The sequence below is a fragment of the Mrakia frigida genome (genome assembly GCF_051309035.1).
Source record: "Mrakia frigida strain ATCC 22029 unplaced genomic scaffold BDY24scaffold_6, whole genome shotgun sequence".
NCBI lineage: Eukaryota > Fungi > Basidiomycota > Tremellomycetes > Cystofilobasidiales > Mrakiaceae > Mrakia > Mrakia frigida.
This window is the reverse complement of record NW_027481275.1, coordinates 264066-280086: the sequence shown is the minus strand read 5'-3', so window position 1 is coordinate 280086 and position 16021 is coordinate 264066. Positions and strand designations below refer to the sequence as shown.

The 16021-nt window shown below is 54.3% G+C and overlaps 6 protein-coding genes across 6 annotated transcripts; 3 read left to right on the top strand and 3 right to left on the bottom strand.

The window, feature by feature from the left end:
- Positions 1–290: 290 nt before the first annotated feature.
- On the bottom strand, positions 291–2133 carry BDY24DRAFT_250454 (uncharacterized protein). Its single transcript, XM_076636775.1, has 5 exons — positions 1670–2133; positions 1083–1553; positions 886–1011; positions 711–806; positions 291–636 (listed from the first exon to the last, which is right to left on the bottom strand). The coding sequence occupies exons 1-5, from the start codon at positions 2024–2026 to the stop codon at positions 511–513; spliced, it is 1176 nt and encodes a 391-aa protein (XP_076499095.1). The 5' UTR covers positions 2027–2133; the 3' UTR covers positions 291–510.
- TRM11 (tRNA (guanine-N2-)-methyltransferase) lies at positions 2006–4957 on the top strand. Its single transcript, XM_076639185.1, has 14 exons — positions 2006–2026; positions 2131–2171; positions 2266–2379; positions 2457–2643; positions 2755–2970; positions 3093–3181; positions 3260–3342; positions 3421–3484; positions 3584–3781; positions 3873–3987; positions 4071–4213; positions 4323–4504; positions 4584–4605; positions 4693–4957. The coding sequence occupies exons 3-14, from the start codon at positions 2319–2321 to the stop codon at positions 4941–4943; spliced, it is 1611 nt and encodes a 536-aa protein (XP_076499094.1). The 5' UTR covers positions 2006–2026; positions 2131–2171; positions 2266–2318; the 3' UTR covers positions 4944–4957.
- A 635-nt stretch (positions 4958–5592) lies between these two features.
- On the top strand, positions 5593–8690 carry BDY24DRAFT_380550 (uncharacterized protein). The gene is made up of 8 exons (XM_076639184.1): positions 5593–5943; positions 6017–6328; positions 6415–6600; positions 6684–6792; positions 6880–6969; positions 7107–7595; positions 7679–8121; positions 8224–8690. The coding sequence occupies exons 1-8, from the start codon at positions 5626–5628 to the stop codon at positions 8419–8421; spliced, it is 2145 nt and encodes a 714-aa protein (XP_076499093.1). The 5' UTR covers positions 5593–5625; the 3' UTR covers positions 8422–8690.
- A 203-nt stretch (positions 8691–8893) lies between these two features.
- On the top strand, positions 8894–10971 carry BDY24DRAFT_250365 (uncharacterized protein). Its single transcript, XM_076636772.1, has 7 exons — positions 8894–9578; positions 9690–9781; positions 9849–9944; positions 10013–10129; positions 10206–10492; positions 10588–10818; positions 10896–10971. Exons 1-6 carry the CDS (start codon positions 9028–9030, stop codon positions 10762–10764), a joined length of 1320 nt encoding a protein of 439 aa, XP_076499092.1. The 5' UTR covers positions 8894–9027; the 3' UTR covers positions 10765–10818; positions 10896–10971.
- Positions 10972–12761: 1790 nt separating this feature from the next.
- On the bottom strand, positions 12762–14257 carry RCE1 (CAAX prenyl protease; the record flags this gene model as incomplete). Its single annotated transcript, XM_076642686.1, has 6 exons — positions 12762–12925; positions 13034–13096; positions 13192–13272; positions 13364–13475; positions 13569–13856; positions 13958–14257. The coding sequence occupies 6 exons, from the start codon at positions 14255–14257 to the stop codon at positions 12762–12764; spliced, it is 1008 nt and encodes a 335-aa protein (XP_076499091.1).
- A 147-nt stretch (positions 14258–14404) lies between these two features.
- On the bottom strand, positions 14405–16002 carry BDY24DRAFT_380535 (tropomyosin). Its single transcript, XM_076639183.1, has 6 exons — positions 15861–16002; positions 15738–15752; positions 15227–15531; positions 15023–15113; positions 14798–14860; positions 14405–14717 (listed from the first exon to the last, which is right to left on the bottom strand). The coding sequence occupies exons 1-6, from the start codon at positions 15861–15863 to the stop codon at positions 14709–14711; spliced, it is 486 nt and encodes a 161-aa protein (XP_076499090.1). The 5' UTR covers positions 15864–16002; the 3' UTR covers positions 14405–14708.
- Positions 16003–16021: the final 19 nt, after the last annotated feature.

Genomic DNA, 16021 nt, shown 5'->3' with positions numbered 1-16021 from the left:
TCCGTTGTTCGAGGCTTGGAACCGACGACGCGACGTTTGAGGTCGGGAGACGGACGAGCTCGTGGCGGAAGGGTAGTCGCCGGTGAGTTGTTGAGAGAAGAAGGGAGAGTTGTGGGCGTTGTAGGAGGAGAAGGCGGAGAAGTCTTGCAGGTTGGAGCGGGTGGTTCGAGGTTCGGGACAGTCCTGCGAGAACGAACGAGACGAGAGGGAGAAAGAACAGGTCAGCGAAGAGTTTGAAAGCTCGACCGGACGCGAACGGAACGAAGACTTACATCTCCCCAGTGACCTTCAGAGGAACAGTTGTAGCACCATCCTCCCCATCCTCCGTCGCCGTCTCCCCATTCGGTCTCAGGATCAGCCTCGAGGACGTCTCCTTCGAACCCTCCGAGCTCCTTGAGTCGTTGACGTTCGGTGAGGACTTCTTCTCGAGAAGGAGGAGTGAGGTAGAGGTAGATTCGCCAGAGAGTAGGACAGTTCTGTGAGGCGGGGAACGGAGGACAAAGTCAGCAGTCAGAAAGGGAAGCAGAGAGCGAGGACGGAACAACGAACGTTGGCAGGATGGACGTCTGAACCGCATCGGTCGCACATAGGTCCTCCTCCTCGGTGGCGTTGTTGAGAGCGAGGAGCAGTACATTCCTGTGGATCGAAGAGAAGAAAAGAGAGCGTAAGCGGAGTGAATGCGAGACGACAGGAAAAGACGAGAGCCTCACCCTCGAACGATGACCTCTTCCTCCACAAGCGAAGCAGACCAGAGCGACAGGGCAACTTCGGGTGGTATGCTCGTCTACAGCTCCACAGGTGAGACACTGTATATGAGATGAAAACAGAGGGAGTCAGCAAGAGGAGGAGTAAACGAAGAAGAAAGAAGACGCGAAGGAGACGTACAATCTGCATCGTGCATTCCCTCTGGACGTGACCTCTCTGCTTGCAGATGTTGCAGACCATCGAAGCCTTTCCTCCAGCACCGAAGGCAGCTCCTCCTTCCGGTTGAGCATCGAAGTATCGCGAAGCCTGAGAACGAAACAAAACGCGTCCGTCAGTTCGATCGCCTCTCGTCGAGAACAGATTCGAATCGAACTCACAGGTCTATCGTCAACTCCATCGAGGAACTCAATCGCACCCAGCTCTCCGGCAAACACCTCAGCCTCCGTCAGAACTCCCTCTCCTGCACCTTCCTGATCGCCTCCAGCAGGAGCAGGTCGTTCGATCACGATGTGCGAGGGAAGGACGAGCGTGTCCTTGATTTCCTCGACCTCACCTTCCTCCTGAGGTTCCAAAGCAGCAAGAGCAGCAGCCTCCGCCTCAGCTACGGGATCGATCCACTGGCGAGTCTTCTTAGGAGCTTTGGGGATGATGTCGACGTAGAAGAGGTTGGAAGAGGCGCCGTGGGTGATGGGTTCAGGAGAGAAGGTGGGCGAGCGACGACGTTGAGAAGGGAGAGGAGCTATGGGTTTCGAGGGAAGACCGTGAGAGTTGGCGACAGGTTTGATGGAGGATGATGGAGCGGGAGCTGTGGGAATGGCTACTGGAGGAAGAGAAGCAGGTCGGGAGGTCTGAAGGGGGGGAGGAGGGAGGGAGGGAAGAGCTCAAGGTCAGCTTCGACCATCGAAGTCGCCAAAAGCTCCCCACTTCAGATTTCACCACGTTATCAAGTAGATCCTCGACTTACAATAGCTGCTTCAACCATCTCCTCGTCTAAATCACTGCTTCCTCCGCCCAAACCAGCGAGATCCATGACCTCGACCTCTTCTCCCTCCTCTCCTTCCTCCTCCTCCTGATTCGCTTCTCCCATGGGATCGTCCTCGTCCTTCACGAAGCTGTTGGCCGCTAATATCGCGTCTTCCTCTTCCTGCTTGAGTTTCGCGGCCTTCATCTTCTGTCTCGCTCGAGGTTTGGGTCGGTTGACCTTTTCGGTTCGTCTTCCTCCTCGAGGTGTTGAAGCGCCTGAACCTGAAGCTGACGGCGTTGTGGCTCCTGACGAGGACGGCCGCTTCCGAGATGAAGATTTGGGTTGTTCCGAGGACATCCTGGGAGAGAGAATGGGTTCGAGAAAGTGGAAGGGAAGGCAGGAAAGAGGGTGAGAGGTGGAGGGAAGGAAGGAAGGCTCGAATTTCGTTGAAGCAAACCTCACCCTTTCCTTCTCCTTCTCGTCCAACCACAACTCCGCTTCTGTGAGCTCAATCTCCTGATCGCAATACACGCAGAGTAACAATCTACCGTATCGTTGGAACTGACCTTCGAAAGCTTGCGTTTTCTCCTTTCCAGTCAGCTTCAGTCCGAGCTCTCTCGCTCTCCTCCCGTCCTCCTTCTCGTCCTCGATGCAGCTCTACCAACTCAACTGGGCTACAGCTCACAACTCTTTCCGTCTTCCTGAGCTTCGTAAGCGCATACTACTCGTTATACCCAGCGCGGTTAGACCTAGATCTAACTTGTCTTTTACACTTTCGTTTGATCAGAATCAATCGCTCAGCTCAACAACTTCCCCTACGCTCTTCCTCCCTTCTCGCCCGAGCTCATCGCCAGCGTCAACGGAGAAGGATGTGGTCTCGATGAACCTTGGGACGAGAATAGGCCTTGCTTGGTGCTTGCCCTCGAGAGGGACGAGGACGCTTTCGCTTTGGGTCAGAGAGTCATTGGGTTGAGGTGAGCTTGACCTCTCCTTCCTTTCCTTACCCTTGTTCAGCGTCTCACCGTGCTGCTTCTCAGCCGAGCTCTCGAATCCGGATCCTAACATCTACATTGGACTCCACACAGAACCATTACTCGAATCTACGTCATGACAAAATCCCTCGAACTTCTCAACTCTCACCTTCGAGCGCTTCCTCGGACGCCAGACTCTCGACCTTGGGAGAAGGCTCTCGTCCGGTCAACAGCTCCAGGAGAGGGCTCTTCCTCTTCAGACGGTGACTGGAAGCGATGGAAGTTCAGATACGAGAGTTGGGGAACATCGGTCAGCTTGCCGAAACAGAGGTGCGTCTGCTTCCTCCTCCCCTCCCTTGGTCGCACGACGCGAGCGTCGTTCTGCAACGAACACGAGCCTGACCGGTTGATTTTGCTGTCGGGGTGTTTACGTTGCGTCTCTCGTAACTCAGGGAGAACCTCGCAGAGCTGTCTCATCTGAAACTTCCTGGGAAGATCGATCTCAAGAACGCGGAAGTCGAGTTCGGGGTGTTCGAGGAATGTGCGTGACTCTGTCTTGGATAATCTGTCTTTCTAAGCCCTATGGCTGACACAATTGTCCCTTCTTTCGTCTTTCCAGACGAGACTGGACTCCCAGGCTTCCCTCGACCTTCAGCAGACTCTCCCGCTCCTCCTCCTCGGATGATCTACTTCACTCTTCTCGTTCGTTCCTCCCTCTTCTTCGCCTGCTCTTCTTCCTCTCTCAAGCTGACCGAAGGTTTTGCTCTCTTCTCCCTGTAGATCTCCGCTTCGTCAGCTCGAGCCTTGGTCTCGCACTTCTCTTTGAAAACTCGAGCTCACATCGGTTCGTTCTCTCGTTCCTTGCACAGACGCCTCTCACTCCTCCTCTTCTTTCTATCTCGTACAACCCTCTGACGCCCTTGATCCCTTTTCGAACCAACAGGAAACACCTCCATGGACGCGGAAGTCTCACTTCTGATGGCGAATCAAGCTCTCGCAAAGTCAGGCAGCGCCGTTTGGGATCCTTTTGCTGGCACTGGTAGCATGTTGGTGACCTGTGCCCACTGGGGAGCTAGAGTCTGGGGAAGTGACATCGATGGACGTCAGATGAAGGGTCGAGATGCTATCAAGGGAGGAACTGGTTCGTTCTCGCTCGAGTTTCACAGACGCGTCAAACGATCTGTCGGCAAACGCTGACTTTTCTTCTTGACCTTTGATCTCCTCGTCGACAGGTCCTCCAGGAATTCATCTCTCGGCAGCTCAGTACGGAGTTCTGGATTGCATAGTCGATCTCTTGATCTTCGACGTCACCAAAAACCCTTGGAGAATCGGAGGCATGTTCGACGCGTGAGTCTTCTTTTTGACCGCTTTCTGTCGCCTTCTACGTTGCTTCTTTCTTTCCGGGATTGAACTTCTTCTTTCCATCTCAGTATCGTCACCGACCCACCTTACGGAGTCCGGGCAGGAGCGAAGAGGACTGGCCGAAAGGATCCTTCACGTCTCAAAACCGAACCTTACATCTTCCCTCCTGACCATCCCAACGCTGGAGTCGCGTCTAGTTCTCTTCCCACCTGTCAGTTCAACTTTTTTAAAGCCTCGTCAGCCGCCCTTACAACTTCCCTTCTTGGCCTCCTTCGAAAACTGACGAATGGCATCGTTCTTTTTCTCCTCGTCGCGTCCAGACCTCCCTCCCTTCCGCCCGTACGAAGTCGCCCACCTTGCGTTGGATCTCGCTCGACTGGCTCGTTTCGCTCTGAAACCTGGAGGAAGGTTGGTGTTCTTCCTTCCTGTGGTGAACGACGAGTACGAGGAGGTCGACATCCCCGTCGTCGAAGGAATGAAGTTGGTCGCAAACAGCATCGAGGTTCGTTTAGATCTTCTTTCCTCTCAGCCTCATCTCGATTGATCCCGTACTGATTTCATTTCTTTTCTCGTTCCCCCAGGACTTTGGAAAGTGGGCGAGAAGTGAGTCCAACCCGTTCTTCTTTTCCCTCCTCTTTCCCGCCGCTCGAGTTGACTCGTCTCCCCCTCTCCTCCTTTCCCTTCCTCCAGGACTCATCACCCTGGAACTCGACCTGGACGCCAAACCCGTTGGGCCTCCAGCCTTCGACTCAGAACGATTTGGTGCTACTCCTCCTGCTCCTCCGACGGGAGGTTCGTCAGAAGCTGAGCTCGTCGCGTCGATGGACAAGGCGAGTTTGGAAGGCGAGGAGGCTCGACCGTTCGGTACTGCCGCTCTAGACTTTAGACAGAAGTACTTTTCAGGCTTCAAGGCTTCCAAGAAGCCCGAAGAATCTACATGAGCCTGCTTCTGAGTGTGTTTTGGAGGAGCTGTTGTCGAAAGAAGCACGACGCTCGCGACCTGCGACGGAACTGCCAGCATCTTGCATTTTAGCGGACCGACGCTGATATCAGAATCGGAGCAAGCTGCGTTTGATTGCGAGAAGGTCTTCAGTGAGCGAGAAGCGAGGGTGCGGGCCTGCGAGAGAGAAAGTATTGCGTAGGCAGAGAATCAACGGAAACGGCAGCTTTGCTCGTCATGCCACAGTAATTAAGAGTGAGGAATTTAAACGATGATGCGTTAGCTTCGAAGATAAGGAGGAAGGTGAGACTGAGGAACTTCTGACAGCTGCTGCTGGAAATAGAGATGAAACGGAAGAGGAGAGGAGGGAGGAGGAGGACAGAGGGAGAGAGGAGCCTCGGGCGACGAAGTAACCGTCTCTATGTACCTGCCTTCCCTCTCCCTTCGAGCAAGAAAATTGACTTGGAAGTCTTGGTAACAAGAAGAGAGCTGAAGGTTCTACATTCGAAATGTCGAATGAGAACGAAGCAAGCAGCAGAGAAGGAGCGGAAGACGGGGTATACCTCGGTCAAGCTGCGAATCGATTCCGCAGCTTCCTCCCTCGCTCGATGAGGTTGAGGTTCGCCTTCTTCCTTCTCTCCTCCAAACACCCACCCACCCCGTCCCCTTCAATTCCTCCCAGCATGTCGCTATCATCAGAGAAGGAAGGTTACCTTCCCGTCCCTACAACTACACCAACCAACAAGACTGGACCCATCGCTCTCGAGACGACGGAGGGTTCTTCGATCAAGACCAGGAAGTGCTCGAGGACCAAGAAGCTCGTAGGACTCGCCGTCCTGGGATTCCTCTTCGTTTCTTTCAAGCATGGACTTGGATTCGGAGAACACCATGGCTTGAAGGGAATGTGGAGCGGAGAGTTCAAGGAGGGATGGGAGATGGTTCGAGGAGGAGGAGGAAGAGAGCACGGACATGGCTTCGAGCTCGAGGACGAGGAGGAAGACGTACGGCTCTCTCTCCTTTCTTTCGCTCCCTCTCTGTCCCTTTGCTGACCTTCGTCTTGCTTTCTTTTCCTAGCGATCTTACCTCGACCTTCCTACTACTGCTGCCGTTCTCTCTGCTCAAGGAAACACCACCATCGTCGTCCCCAGCCACGCTCGAGAAATCGTCTTGCACCTCGACGACTCGGTCTCGGTCGACGCTACCCTCTCGTTCATCAACAACGTCGAGCTGCCCAAGGGAGTCGCTGCCGAGATCTACGTCGAGAAGGTCTACACTGGAGAGGTCGTTTCTACCATCTCGGACGAGGAGGAAACCACCCACGACGAGGAAGATCTTACGGCTCTGCGGATTCTGGACGCTGCGGGTTCTTCCGCCGGTCTCGTCTTCGTTAGTCCTTCAAATCTTCTTCTGGAGCGATGGAAAGTGAGCTAGCCAAAGAGCTGACCGTTCTGTGCGTCGTTTGGTCTATTCAGGAGCGATCCAACGTCCCTGCCTCCTACATTGTGACGGTTTCGCTTCCCTCGAAGCAGGCTTGCGGACCTCCCGTCTCCCTTATCGCCCACGGTTCCTCCCTCTCCATCCCTGCTATCGATCTCAAGGGATTCAGGTTCAACAGGTTCTCCCTCTCGCCTTCTCCTGCTGAGTCTATCTCCGTCAAGGTCCGTTCTCTTTCTCTCGCTTCTTCGCTTCGTGTCGTTCGCGTCTCGAAACTGACCAGCCCCCCGCTCTTCTCTCTCTTTAGAACCTGCACGCCAACAAGGGAAAGATCGTCCTCACCGCTGGTTCCATCATCGGATCGTTCAACGTCTCCAAGGAGCTGATCCTCAAGACCACAATCGGAGAAATCTTTGGTTCGTCTTGCCCTCGTTCTTCTCTTCTCTCGCACCTTCGCTTGAGTTCTTCACTAAACCTTCTCTCCCTCCTCCTTCTTTCCACAGCCAACGTCTCCATCCACGCTCCCCACCACAAGTTCCCCAAGCACCACAAGAACCACACCGAGAAGTTTGAGGAAAAGAACGAGGGAGAAGGTGCGTTTCTTCTTTCCGCTTTTGGACTGACCTTTCTTCCTCGCAGTCGACGACGCCGTCTCTTCCTTTCGCATCCCGTCTCATCGCGTTTACTGACTCTTTCTTCCATTTTTTCTCCGAATCGTCCATCTCTGCAGTCCTCGAGTCTCGACGACACCACTTCCACGACGGTCCTCCTCCTCCTGGCCCTCCTCCTCCCGGTCACGAGCCTCATGGACCTCCTCCTCCTGGACCTCCTCCTCCTCATGGACCTCCTCCTCCTCACGGACCTCCTCCTCACCACCGAGGCCCTCGAGGACTCGTCAAGGTTCTCGCTGAGTCCGCCGTCGGTGACGTAGAGCTTCAGTTCGTCGACGAGAAGATCTCCAACCATACCACCCTCCTCACCAAGGCTCACTCCAACATCGGAGCTGTTACTATCGGAGTCCTTCCTGGCTTCAAGGGAATGGTGAGTTCGAAACTCCTCTTCCCTTGCGTCGAAGCTTCGAAAGCTGAACTGATTCGACTTCGATCTCTCTGTTCGCTTTCCGCTTCCTTCAGTTCGCCGAGGGAGCTAAGATCGGAGAAGTTACCTACGAAAACCCCGGAAACGCTACCATCAAGGTTCTCAAGGAGGTTCACCACGGGTGAGTTGTCGTCCCTTGGCTCTCGACGCGTCCTCCTCTTCGACCTCGGTTCGCTGACTTGTCTCCCTTCTCTCCTTCTTCAGACCCGGAGGCTTCATCAAGGGATTCGTTGGACCTGCCCCTCCTCACCACAACTCCACTCACGGTCCTGATCACGAGCACGACGGAAAGTTCGCCAAGTTTGGAATCTTCGGAAGGAAGGACAAGAAGGAAGCTCGAGACCACCACGAGCACAGGCATCACGACGACGATTCCGCTTCTCCCAAGCACCACAAGCAGCACCACCAGCACCACGACGACGACGACGAGGAGGAGGAGGAGTCTTCCAAGGGAGAGAAGAAGCACCACTCTCACCACGACGAGAAGAAGCCCAAGAAGGGAGACAAGAAGAAGCACCACCACTCCCCTCCTCCTCCCGGACCTCCTCCCCACGACGGACCTCCCCCTCCCGGTGGACCTCACGGTCCCCATGGACCTGGAGGACCTGGACCTCATGGACCTCCTCCTCCTGGTTACGGCTTCGTCGGTTCGTACTTGTCTCTTTTCTTCGTCGCGACGCGCCGACTCCTTCATCTTCTTTTCGCTGACGTCTTTCTCTCTCTCTTGTTTTCTGCTTCGTCCCTCTCAGGTGCTTTCGCTGGAACTGGAAAGGTCGACATCGTCTTCCTTTGATCTGCTCTCGCTTGCTCGCTTCCCTTTTCGTCTATCTTTCTTCCTTTCTCTCGTCGTCTCATCACCCTTTAGTCCCCATCCACTCCTTTCGTTCTCTTTCCCTCCCTCATCTCTTGATCCTTCGATCTTACGCCAGTTCTTCTCCTTTATTTAGTCCCATCTAAGTCCGTTGTTATTTCGTTCTCTTCCTCTTCTTCCCTTCCCTTTTTTTTTCTCTTTGCTTTTCTTTCAGCTGGCCTCCTCTCGATGTCTTAGAGCATCCCCAACCCTCCTTGTTTTGATCTAGTCCTTCACTAGTAGTGGATCTGCCCTCTGTATCACATTCATCTGACGACGTCTGCTTCAGTCGAGACGGAGAACGAAAAAAGGCGACGCGACGAGAACCAAACGAGATCGAGGCGGAGGTCGCTCCTGCCCCTGAACCCCTTTGTTTCTCCTTCTCGTTTCTGATCCTCGTTCGACTTTGAAAAAATTAGAGAGCTGTTCTGATGAAAATCTGCTTCTCTCTGCGTCCTCCTTTTTAATCTCTCTCACAGATACACCAAGGGAACTGCGATTCGTGTCTTCAACAAGCTTTGAGAAGAGGAGAGGGGCCGACCGAGAGTCTAAACTTCGACTCGAGCTCAGCAAAAGTTGGAAGTCAACAAGCTCGTTTCCCGCAACCACATCATCCTTCCTTCTAGCAGGTTTCTCCTTTCGGCACTCTTCTCTCCTTCTAGAGGCTCCCCTTTCGACCTCATCCATTCCAACTCAGCGGTCGATGGCCGACTCCTGTGCGCGAGCTCGAGTCTCCTCCCTTTCATCCCTTCCCTTCCTCCTCTTCGCGACTCTCCTGCTCCTCTCCTTCACCGCAACCTCCACCTTGGCTCTTTCCCAAGATCCTCACGGTTCGCTCCCCAACCACGTCAAAAAAGTCGTTCAACCTCGAGAGATCTCCTTCTGGGATCGCCCTCCTTCGCCTCGTCCAACTCCGGAGCCGGTCTCAGGAGGACTCGAGAGATTGAGAGCTCAGTACAAGGACTTCAACACTTCTTCGCTCACCGAGTCAGGGATGACCAAGAGAGCTGGCTGCGTAGGGAACGGAACGTCTATCGCTCAGTTCAACTCGTTCTACGCAACGAGAGGAGTCAACGCCGTGATCTATCTCTGCGTTGGGAGCGTCTTCGAAGTCACAGAGACGATTCTCTTCGCGTTCACGGGACAGGGTCTTCAAACCGAAGGAGGAAGCTCGGTACCTTGGGAGCAGAGAGCCAAGTTGATCATCACCAACACGTTGATCGCTACAGCGATTCAGTCCAATGGGTGCATCGGGTGAGTTTTGTCGACCTCCTTTTGTTCGAGCTCAACCTTCCTCCTCCTTCGCGTCGTCGTCCCCTTTCATTTGACGCTGACCTTCCTCTTCCTGTCTTTTCTATCTCGCAGATGCAACAACCTCTTCGTCGACTCTTTGGTCATCGATGGAGGACGACTGGAATTGGGAGCTCTAGAAGACGGAGGAGGATTGGTCGAGATGGGTGCGTTTCAGCCCTCGTCGAGTTCGAACGGGAGCTTGTACTGACGAGATCTCTTCTTCTGAGCAAGGGGGGACGTGCAAGAACATTACCATCACCAATAACAAGATTTCGAACTGTCGTGGATGGAGTTCGGTTCACGTAATCGAGGGAAACTGCTCCGGGGGTGAGCCTCGACTCTCTTCCCGCCCTCCGCGTCTCGAGCTGACTCCCTCTTCCGTTTCTCACTCATAGCAACGGTGTCGGACAACGTCATTGGGCCATCAGGAGACTCGTACTCTACCGGTCCGATCGCTGACGGGATCTCGTTTGCATGCAAGACTTCCTTGGTACAGAACAACGAGATCTTCGGTGCGTCGCCTTTCTTGCTTCTCTCTCCTTTTCTCCCGCTCACTCGACGTCCTTTGCCGTTCTATGTTATCATCAGATGCTTCGGATGGAGCCATCGTAGTATTCGGAGCCCCGGGAACTATCATCACGAACAACACCATCACTGCCAACACTGTACGTCTGTTCGAGCGAACGAGAACCGCGACGCGTCGAGCTGACTTGAGACTTGCTGCTCTTCCTCCTCAGATCGTCATGCTTGGAGGTATCAACATGGTCGACTACGCTCCTTATTCTGGATCATGCGAGTCTCTCAAGTCACCTTCTCACTTTCCTTTCTGGCACGCGCTGACCGTGTTCTTTCGATTCGACGCGTCTCAGACATCGGTAAGTCTCTCTCTTCCCTCCTGCAGTTTTCCGGAAACCCAACGAGCCCAACCTCTTCAGCAGCTGAATACTCGACTCTTTCTCTCTTCTCTCAGGTACTCTCGTCTACAACAACACCATCCTGGCCACGGGGGCGCACATCAAGATCGGAATCGCTCAAGGACTTGCCAACTGGGGAGACTCGATCAACGCCCGAAACTATGGAGGTCGGGTCTACGAGAACACGTTTGGAGGTACTCGGTTGTCCTTTGCCCTTGCGATCGCTGGTGTGAAGGATTGGACGACGGTCGACAACGTCGCTCTTGAGTCGGCGAGATTCAAAGGAGGTTCGTTCTCGTCTCCTCACCCGAGACCCCTTCCCTCCGCCCACTGATCACGATTTGTCCTCTCTCTTTGACTGTAGTCAAGGGAGTCAACTGCCACGGCTTGGGAGGAACCGTCGAGCCGACCTTTGCGCTCATCGATCCGTTCAAGACGACGAACGTTTCGCTCGGAGACGACGCCAACTGCTGGACTCGTGAGTCTTGTCGTGAACTGCCCGTATACGAAAACGATTTTTCCTGACACAACGGTCTCTTCTTTTCCGATGTTCAGAGGGAACGCTTCAGTGTGAGCTTTGTGGTCTCTCGCCCTGCTCGAACGAGAAACGTGAGACTGACTTCTCGCTTCCCTTCTTTCCGTTTCTCGTAAAGACCTCCTCTGCTACCTTGCCGGTAAGTTGGAGAAACTTCCATTTGAAGCGTCGAACTCGCTCACCTATGCTGATCTGATCTTTCGAACGCTCATCTCGATCTCCAGACAACACCACCAACACGGGCTCCCCTCCTGATCCCGCTTTCGTCGCTGGAGGAACATGCACTGCTACTGCTCTTCCCCCCGCTGCTTCGTCGGCGTGGAAGGACTCGAACTACTGCCTTCAAGATGCGAACAACACGAGGGTTCTCGTCGGAAACTACATTCAGCAGTCGAGGATCAACTCGGTCGACTACTGCACCGACCTGTGCACGTCGCTGAACTACATCTACGCTGGAGTCGAGAGTAAGTCTGTCGTACTGCTAGGATGACTAGAGTATAGATCTGGGGATGCCGGACGAATCAGAGTCGAAGGAAAGTCGGAACTGACTTCGACGCGCCTCTTTCTTCCTTTCCTTCAGACGGAACTCAGTAAGCTGCTCTTCCTTCGGACTTTTTCTTGGACCAGACTGAGCTAACGGTCCTCTTCCTGCTGCTCGCAGATGCTTCTGCAGCGAGAACATCGTCACAGGCGAGGGATTCGGAACGGTGCTGAACGCTTCGTCCTGGTGAGTTTTTCGTTCTTCCTTCGTTCGCACTCTTCCTCGACCTCCTCGAGCTGACGATTCTTTCTTTTCCCTTTCTGAAGTGCTCTTCCATGTGTCGCCAACGCCAGTCAAACCTGCGGAGGCGCCAACTACGCTCTGGGTCTCTGGTACGACTCGCTTCGAGTCGAAGCTCCCGTCGCTCCCTTCACCGCCGCCGCTCCTCAAGTCAGCACAACCACCAGTGACGGTGATGGTTCGGATACCGGATCGGATTCAGGATCCTCCGATTCCAACTCGACGACGACGAGTCCCACGTCAGCATCCTCGTGAGTGAGAGTCGTCTTGAAATCGATCTCGAGGCGTCGAACTAACTGATTTTTTCGACGCGTCGCTCCTCGTTTCCCTCCAGATCCCTTCGTCGGTCGACTTCGGTCTTCACCTCTCTTCGTTCATACCTCTCTTCCCAAGGAAAAGGAGCTTCGAGTTCGGTGAGTCGATCGGCCTACCGTTCGTTCGCTTTGCTTTGTTGCCTCGAGACTGATCCGACGCGTCTTCCCTTTCTCCCTCCTCTCCTCTCAGCCCAGCGCGTCTCCCAGCACGTTCCTCTTCAACCTCTCCCTTATATCGCTAGCTAGCTTACCTTTGCTTTTCGGTCTGCTGCTCCATAGAGAGTAGCAACTGTATCTATTCGAACGACCTGTTCTTCGACCCGAACCGCCCGAGCTTGTTCTCGAGAGCTGAATCGAATCGAAAGCTTCGTGTCTCCTACCAGCGACTAAAAACCTCGCCCCCTCCTTCCGAAGGACACACCCGTCCGTCGAGCGGTCTCATGCACCTAAGGTAGGTAGGAAATCGAGACGCGGCGAAAGCCTTCTCGTGTTAACGTTCTCTCCTTCCACTTGTCCCAACAGCTCTCGTCTTCTGAACCCATATCCAGAATCTCAGCCCTCGAGGCCCTTTTAAAAATAGTACTCTACTCTCTAGCTCCTCTACCAACCGATATACATCGCCCACGCGAACCCTCCGATCCCCAACAGGTACATCACAAAGATGTCCGCCTTCTTCGTCGGGTGTCGCTCCATCGCAGCGAACGGTTGAGGGAGACCGAAGATGTTGCAGAACACGTGAGCGGTGAGGGAGGGGGCGAGGGTACCTGTGTGAAATGAGACGAGGCAAGAGGCGAGGCAGTTAGCGGTGAGAGGAAGGAGGGAAGAAGGAAGAGGGAGAGACGGCGGAGGGAGGAGGGGAGGTTGGGACGCACCCGTTTTGACGAAGAGGTGAGCGGCGAACCATCCGAAGAGGGTTGTGTAGGTGAATTGGAAGACTGAAAGTTTCGATTCGATTCGAAGAGGTCGAGGGTTAGCTTGGATCTTGGAGAGAGACGAAAAGGGAGAGAGAGAGAAGGGAGGGAAAACGAACGACACGTGAAGAAGGCCGTCTTGAACGCCTGTTTCGTCTTCCCGTTCGAAGCGAACACGTCGTACGCGTGATGGACGTGAGCTGAAGAGAACGTCCAACGCAAATTCAGTCTCGAAAGAGTCGGTCAGGCGAAAGAAGAAGGAGAGAGGGAGAGAGAGAGAGAGACGCGTACCCAAACCAAACCAAAGCGGGGTGATAAAGATCTGATGTCGAACCGACGCTCCAGCAAGCTGAGCACAAGCGATCATACACGATCTGAACACTATCTCCTCCGTCAGAGGAGCCTTTTTTCCATCCAACGAACCCAGAAACCGAAAAATCAGCAAAGCAAACCGAGGAAAGCCTTAACGAACGAGCGAGCGAGCGACGGGACTGACCACGACCCAGTTCCTAATCCCCTGCCAGTTCCACAACGCCTTCCACATACTCTGCACGCTGGGCTGATCCAAAATCCAATCCGAATAGATAGGTCCTGCGAACAGCAACGGAGCGAGGAGGAAGGGAGCGATGGGGGAAGGTTGATCCATCACCGCGTGCCAGACCATCTCCCAAGGACCGTACGCCATGAGTTCTGCGAGGGGGGCGACGAGGTGGGGGACGAGCGAACGGGGGAAACCGAGGAGGGAGAAGGTTGGGTAGAGCGTCGAGAGGGAGGGGAAGGCGCCCTGAAGCCAACGAAGGAGGAGAAGGGCGTCAGCGAAAGGAAGCCAGGAGAGGGAAGGAAGGAAGGGTGAGCTTCGAACAAAGGAGATTTCCGACTACTCACTACTTTCTCTACTCCCGTATAAACATCCTTTGAATACTGCATCAGACCCCAAACTCCAAACACGCATCCTACCGTCGCTCCTATCACCAGTTTCAGCCGAGCTTTGATCACTTCGGGGTGGTCTCGAGAGATCGCTGCTTCCTTCTTGTCCTTGTTCGAAGGAGCGATCCTGGACGCCTTGGAAAGATAGAGGGACCCAACGTAGACGGAGGTGAAGATGGCTGAGTAGAGGGACGAGTCGAGGAGGGTGATTACCGGGAGAGGGAAGGGGAGGTCGTACTTTGAGGGAGAGGACGACATGGCTGTTTGTGGTGGGAGGAGAAAGAACAACGTCGAGGTTGATGAGCTCGACGTTTTGGTCTTTCGAGAGGAGACGGATCCGTCCGTCTGGCGGGCGGCCTTTTTCCTTCGCATGTCTCTCTGACGAGCGAGAGTAGTAAACAAACGAGAAGCAGAGAGTCATTCGTGGTAGAAAAAAAGAAGAAAGAAGTGTAGGTAAAGGAAAGCAAAAGAAAGAGACGCGAGCTCTGAGCTCTGAAAGAGAAAAGGAAGAGACGTTTCGTTACACCATGAAGAGGCAGTAGTAGGCCAAAAGAGGGAGCAGGAGGAGCGAGAGCGAGAGCGAAGGTACCCCGACGATCGAGATGAGGGAGGAGGAGCGAGGGGTGGTAGCTGAGGGAGGGGATGTCGAGTCGTCGGTTGGAGGAGGAGGAGGTTGCGAGATGGGGAGAGCGTTGGTGGCGGTAGGCGTTCAGAGGGACTGTAGGACAGATGAAGAGACGAAGGGTTAGCTGTGAGCTCGAAGAGCATCGAAGGAAGGACGAGAGAGAGAGAACGCACCTCCATCTGGGAGACGACCTCGTCGAGCTCTCGCTTCGAAACGGCGTACTTCTCCATCGCCTCCTGTTTGGGGGAGAGAAACGAGACCGAGCGAGGAAAGAAAAGTCAGTAACGCATTCCGAAGGTACTGAGGAAGGTGATACTCGATAGTAGAGCGGTCGAGATAGTCGGAGGGTTCGTGAGAAGGAAGGGGAGGAAGGAAAGGAAGCGACGTCTCGAACGAACCTCGTACTTCTTCTCCCACCCGTCCCTCTCCTGCTCCACACGAGCAATCTGCCTCTCAAAGTGCTCAGCCTTGACGTCCACTTGACGAAGCCTGTTCGTTTCCAGTAGCGAAAAACGTCGAAGCCAAAGTCAGCTCTGCCCTCCCAAACTGAACGACGCCAGCTCACTTCCCAAGCACGCTCCCTCTCCTTCTCCTTCACTCACTTCTCCACCGTCTCTTTCAAGTTCTTCTCGGCCGTATCCAACTCCTCCTCGAGCAACTGAACCTTCCTGTTCAAGCTCTCGTTGGCACCCTTGTGGGTCTCTCCCTCCTCGTGGTGAGCCTTGGCCTCTGCGAGTTTGGCTTCCGTCTTCTCGAGGTCGGCTTCGAGGAGGGAGACCTTGTGCGAGAGGGAGGTGATGTCCTGGTCCTTGGTCAGGATCTCTTGCTCGTACTTCTTGTTCTTGGATTCAGCGTCCTCGGCTCGAGCGATGGACGCGTCCGCTTCGGTACGGAGAGAGTTGAGTTTCTGTAAGAAGGAGCGGAGCGAAGGTGGTGGCGAGGAAGGAGGAGGAGGAGATGGAAGGAGCAAGCGAGTCGAGAGGGAGGTGGCGAAGGGAAGCGGATACGAAACAGAAGAAAGGAAAGGAGAGTCAGCTCGTGAACCTCTATGTATGCTCCTGCTCGCGAGTGAAGAGCCGTAGAGCGAAGGAAGGAAGGGAAGGGACGACGAACCTCTTTGATCTTCTCCTGTGTTTCCCATCCAAACGCGTGTCAGAGAGGTTGCAGGGTCAGCTTAAGAGAATCTATAGAAGCGTGAGAGAGAGCTCTGTATAGAGCATAAGCGAGCTAACTAACCATTGTCGTAGTAAGGGGTCTGAAAGGGAAAGGAGGAGGTGTGGGAAGGTGAGATGAAGTTGGGAGAGAAGGAGGAAAGGGGTCGAGCTAGACTCGAGACCGCGGGAGATTGGGCCCTTTCGATTTTTGAACGAGGTATGTTTTTGGTTGTGTGTTGTTCT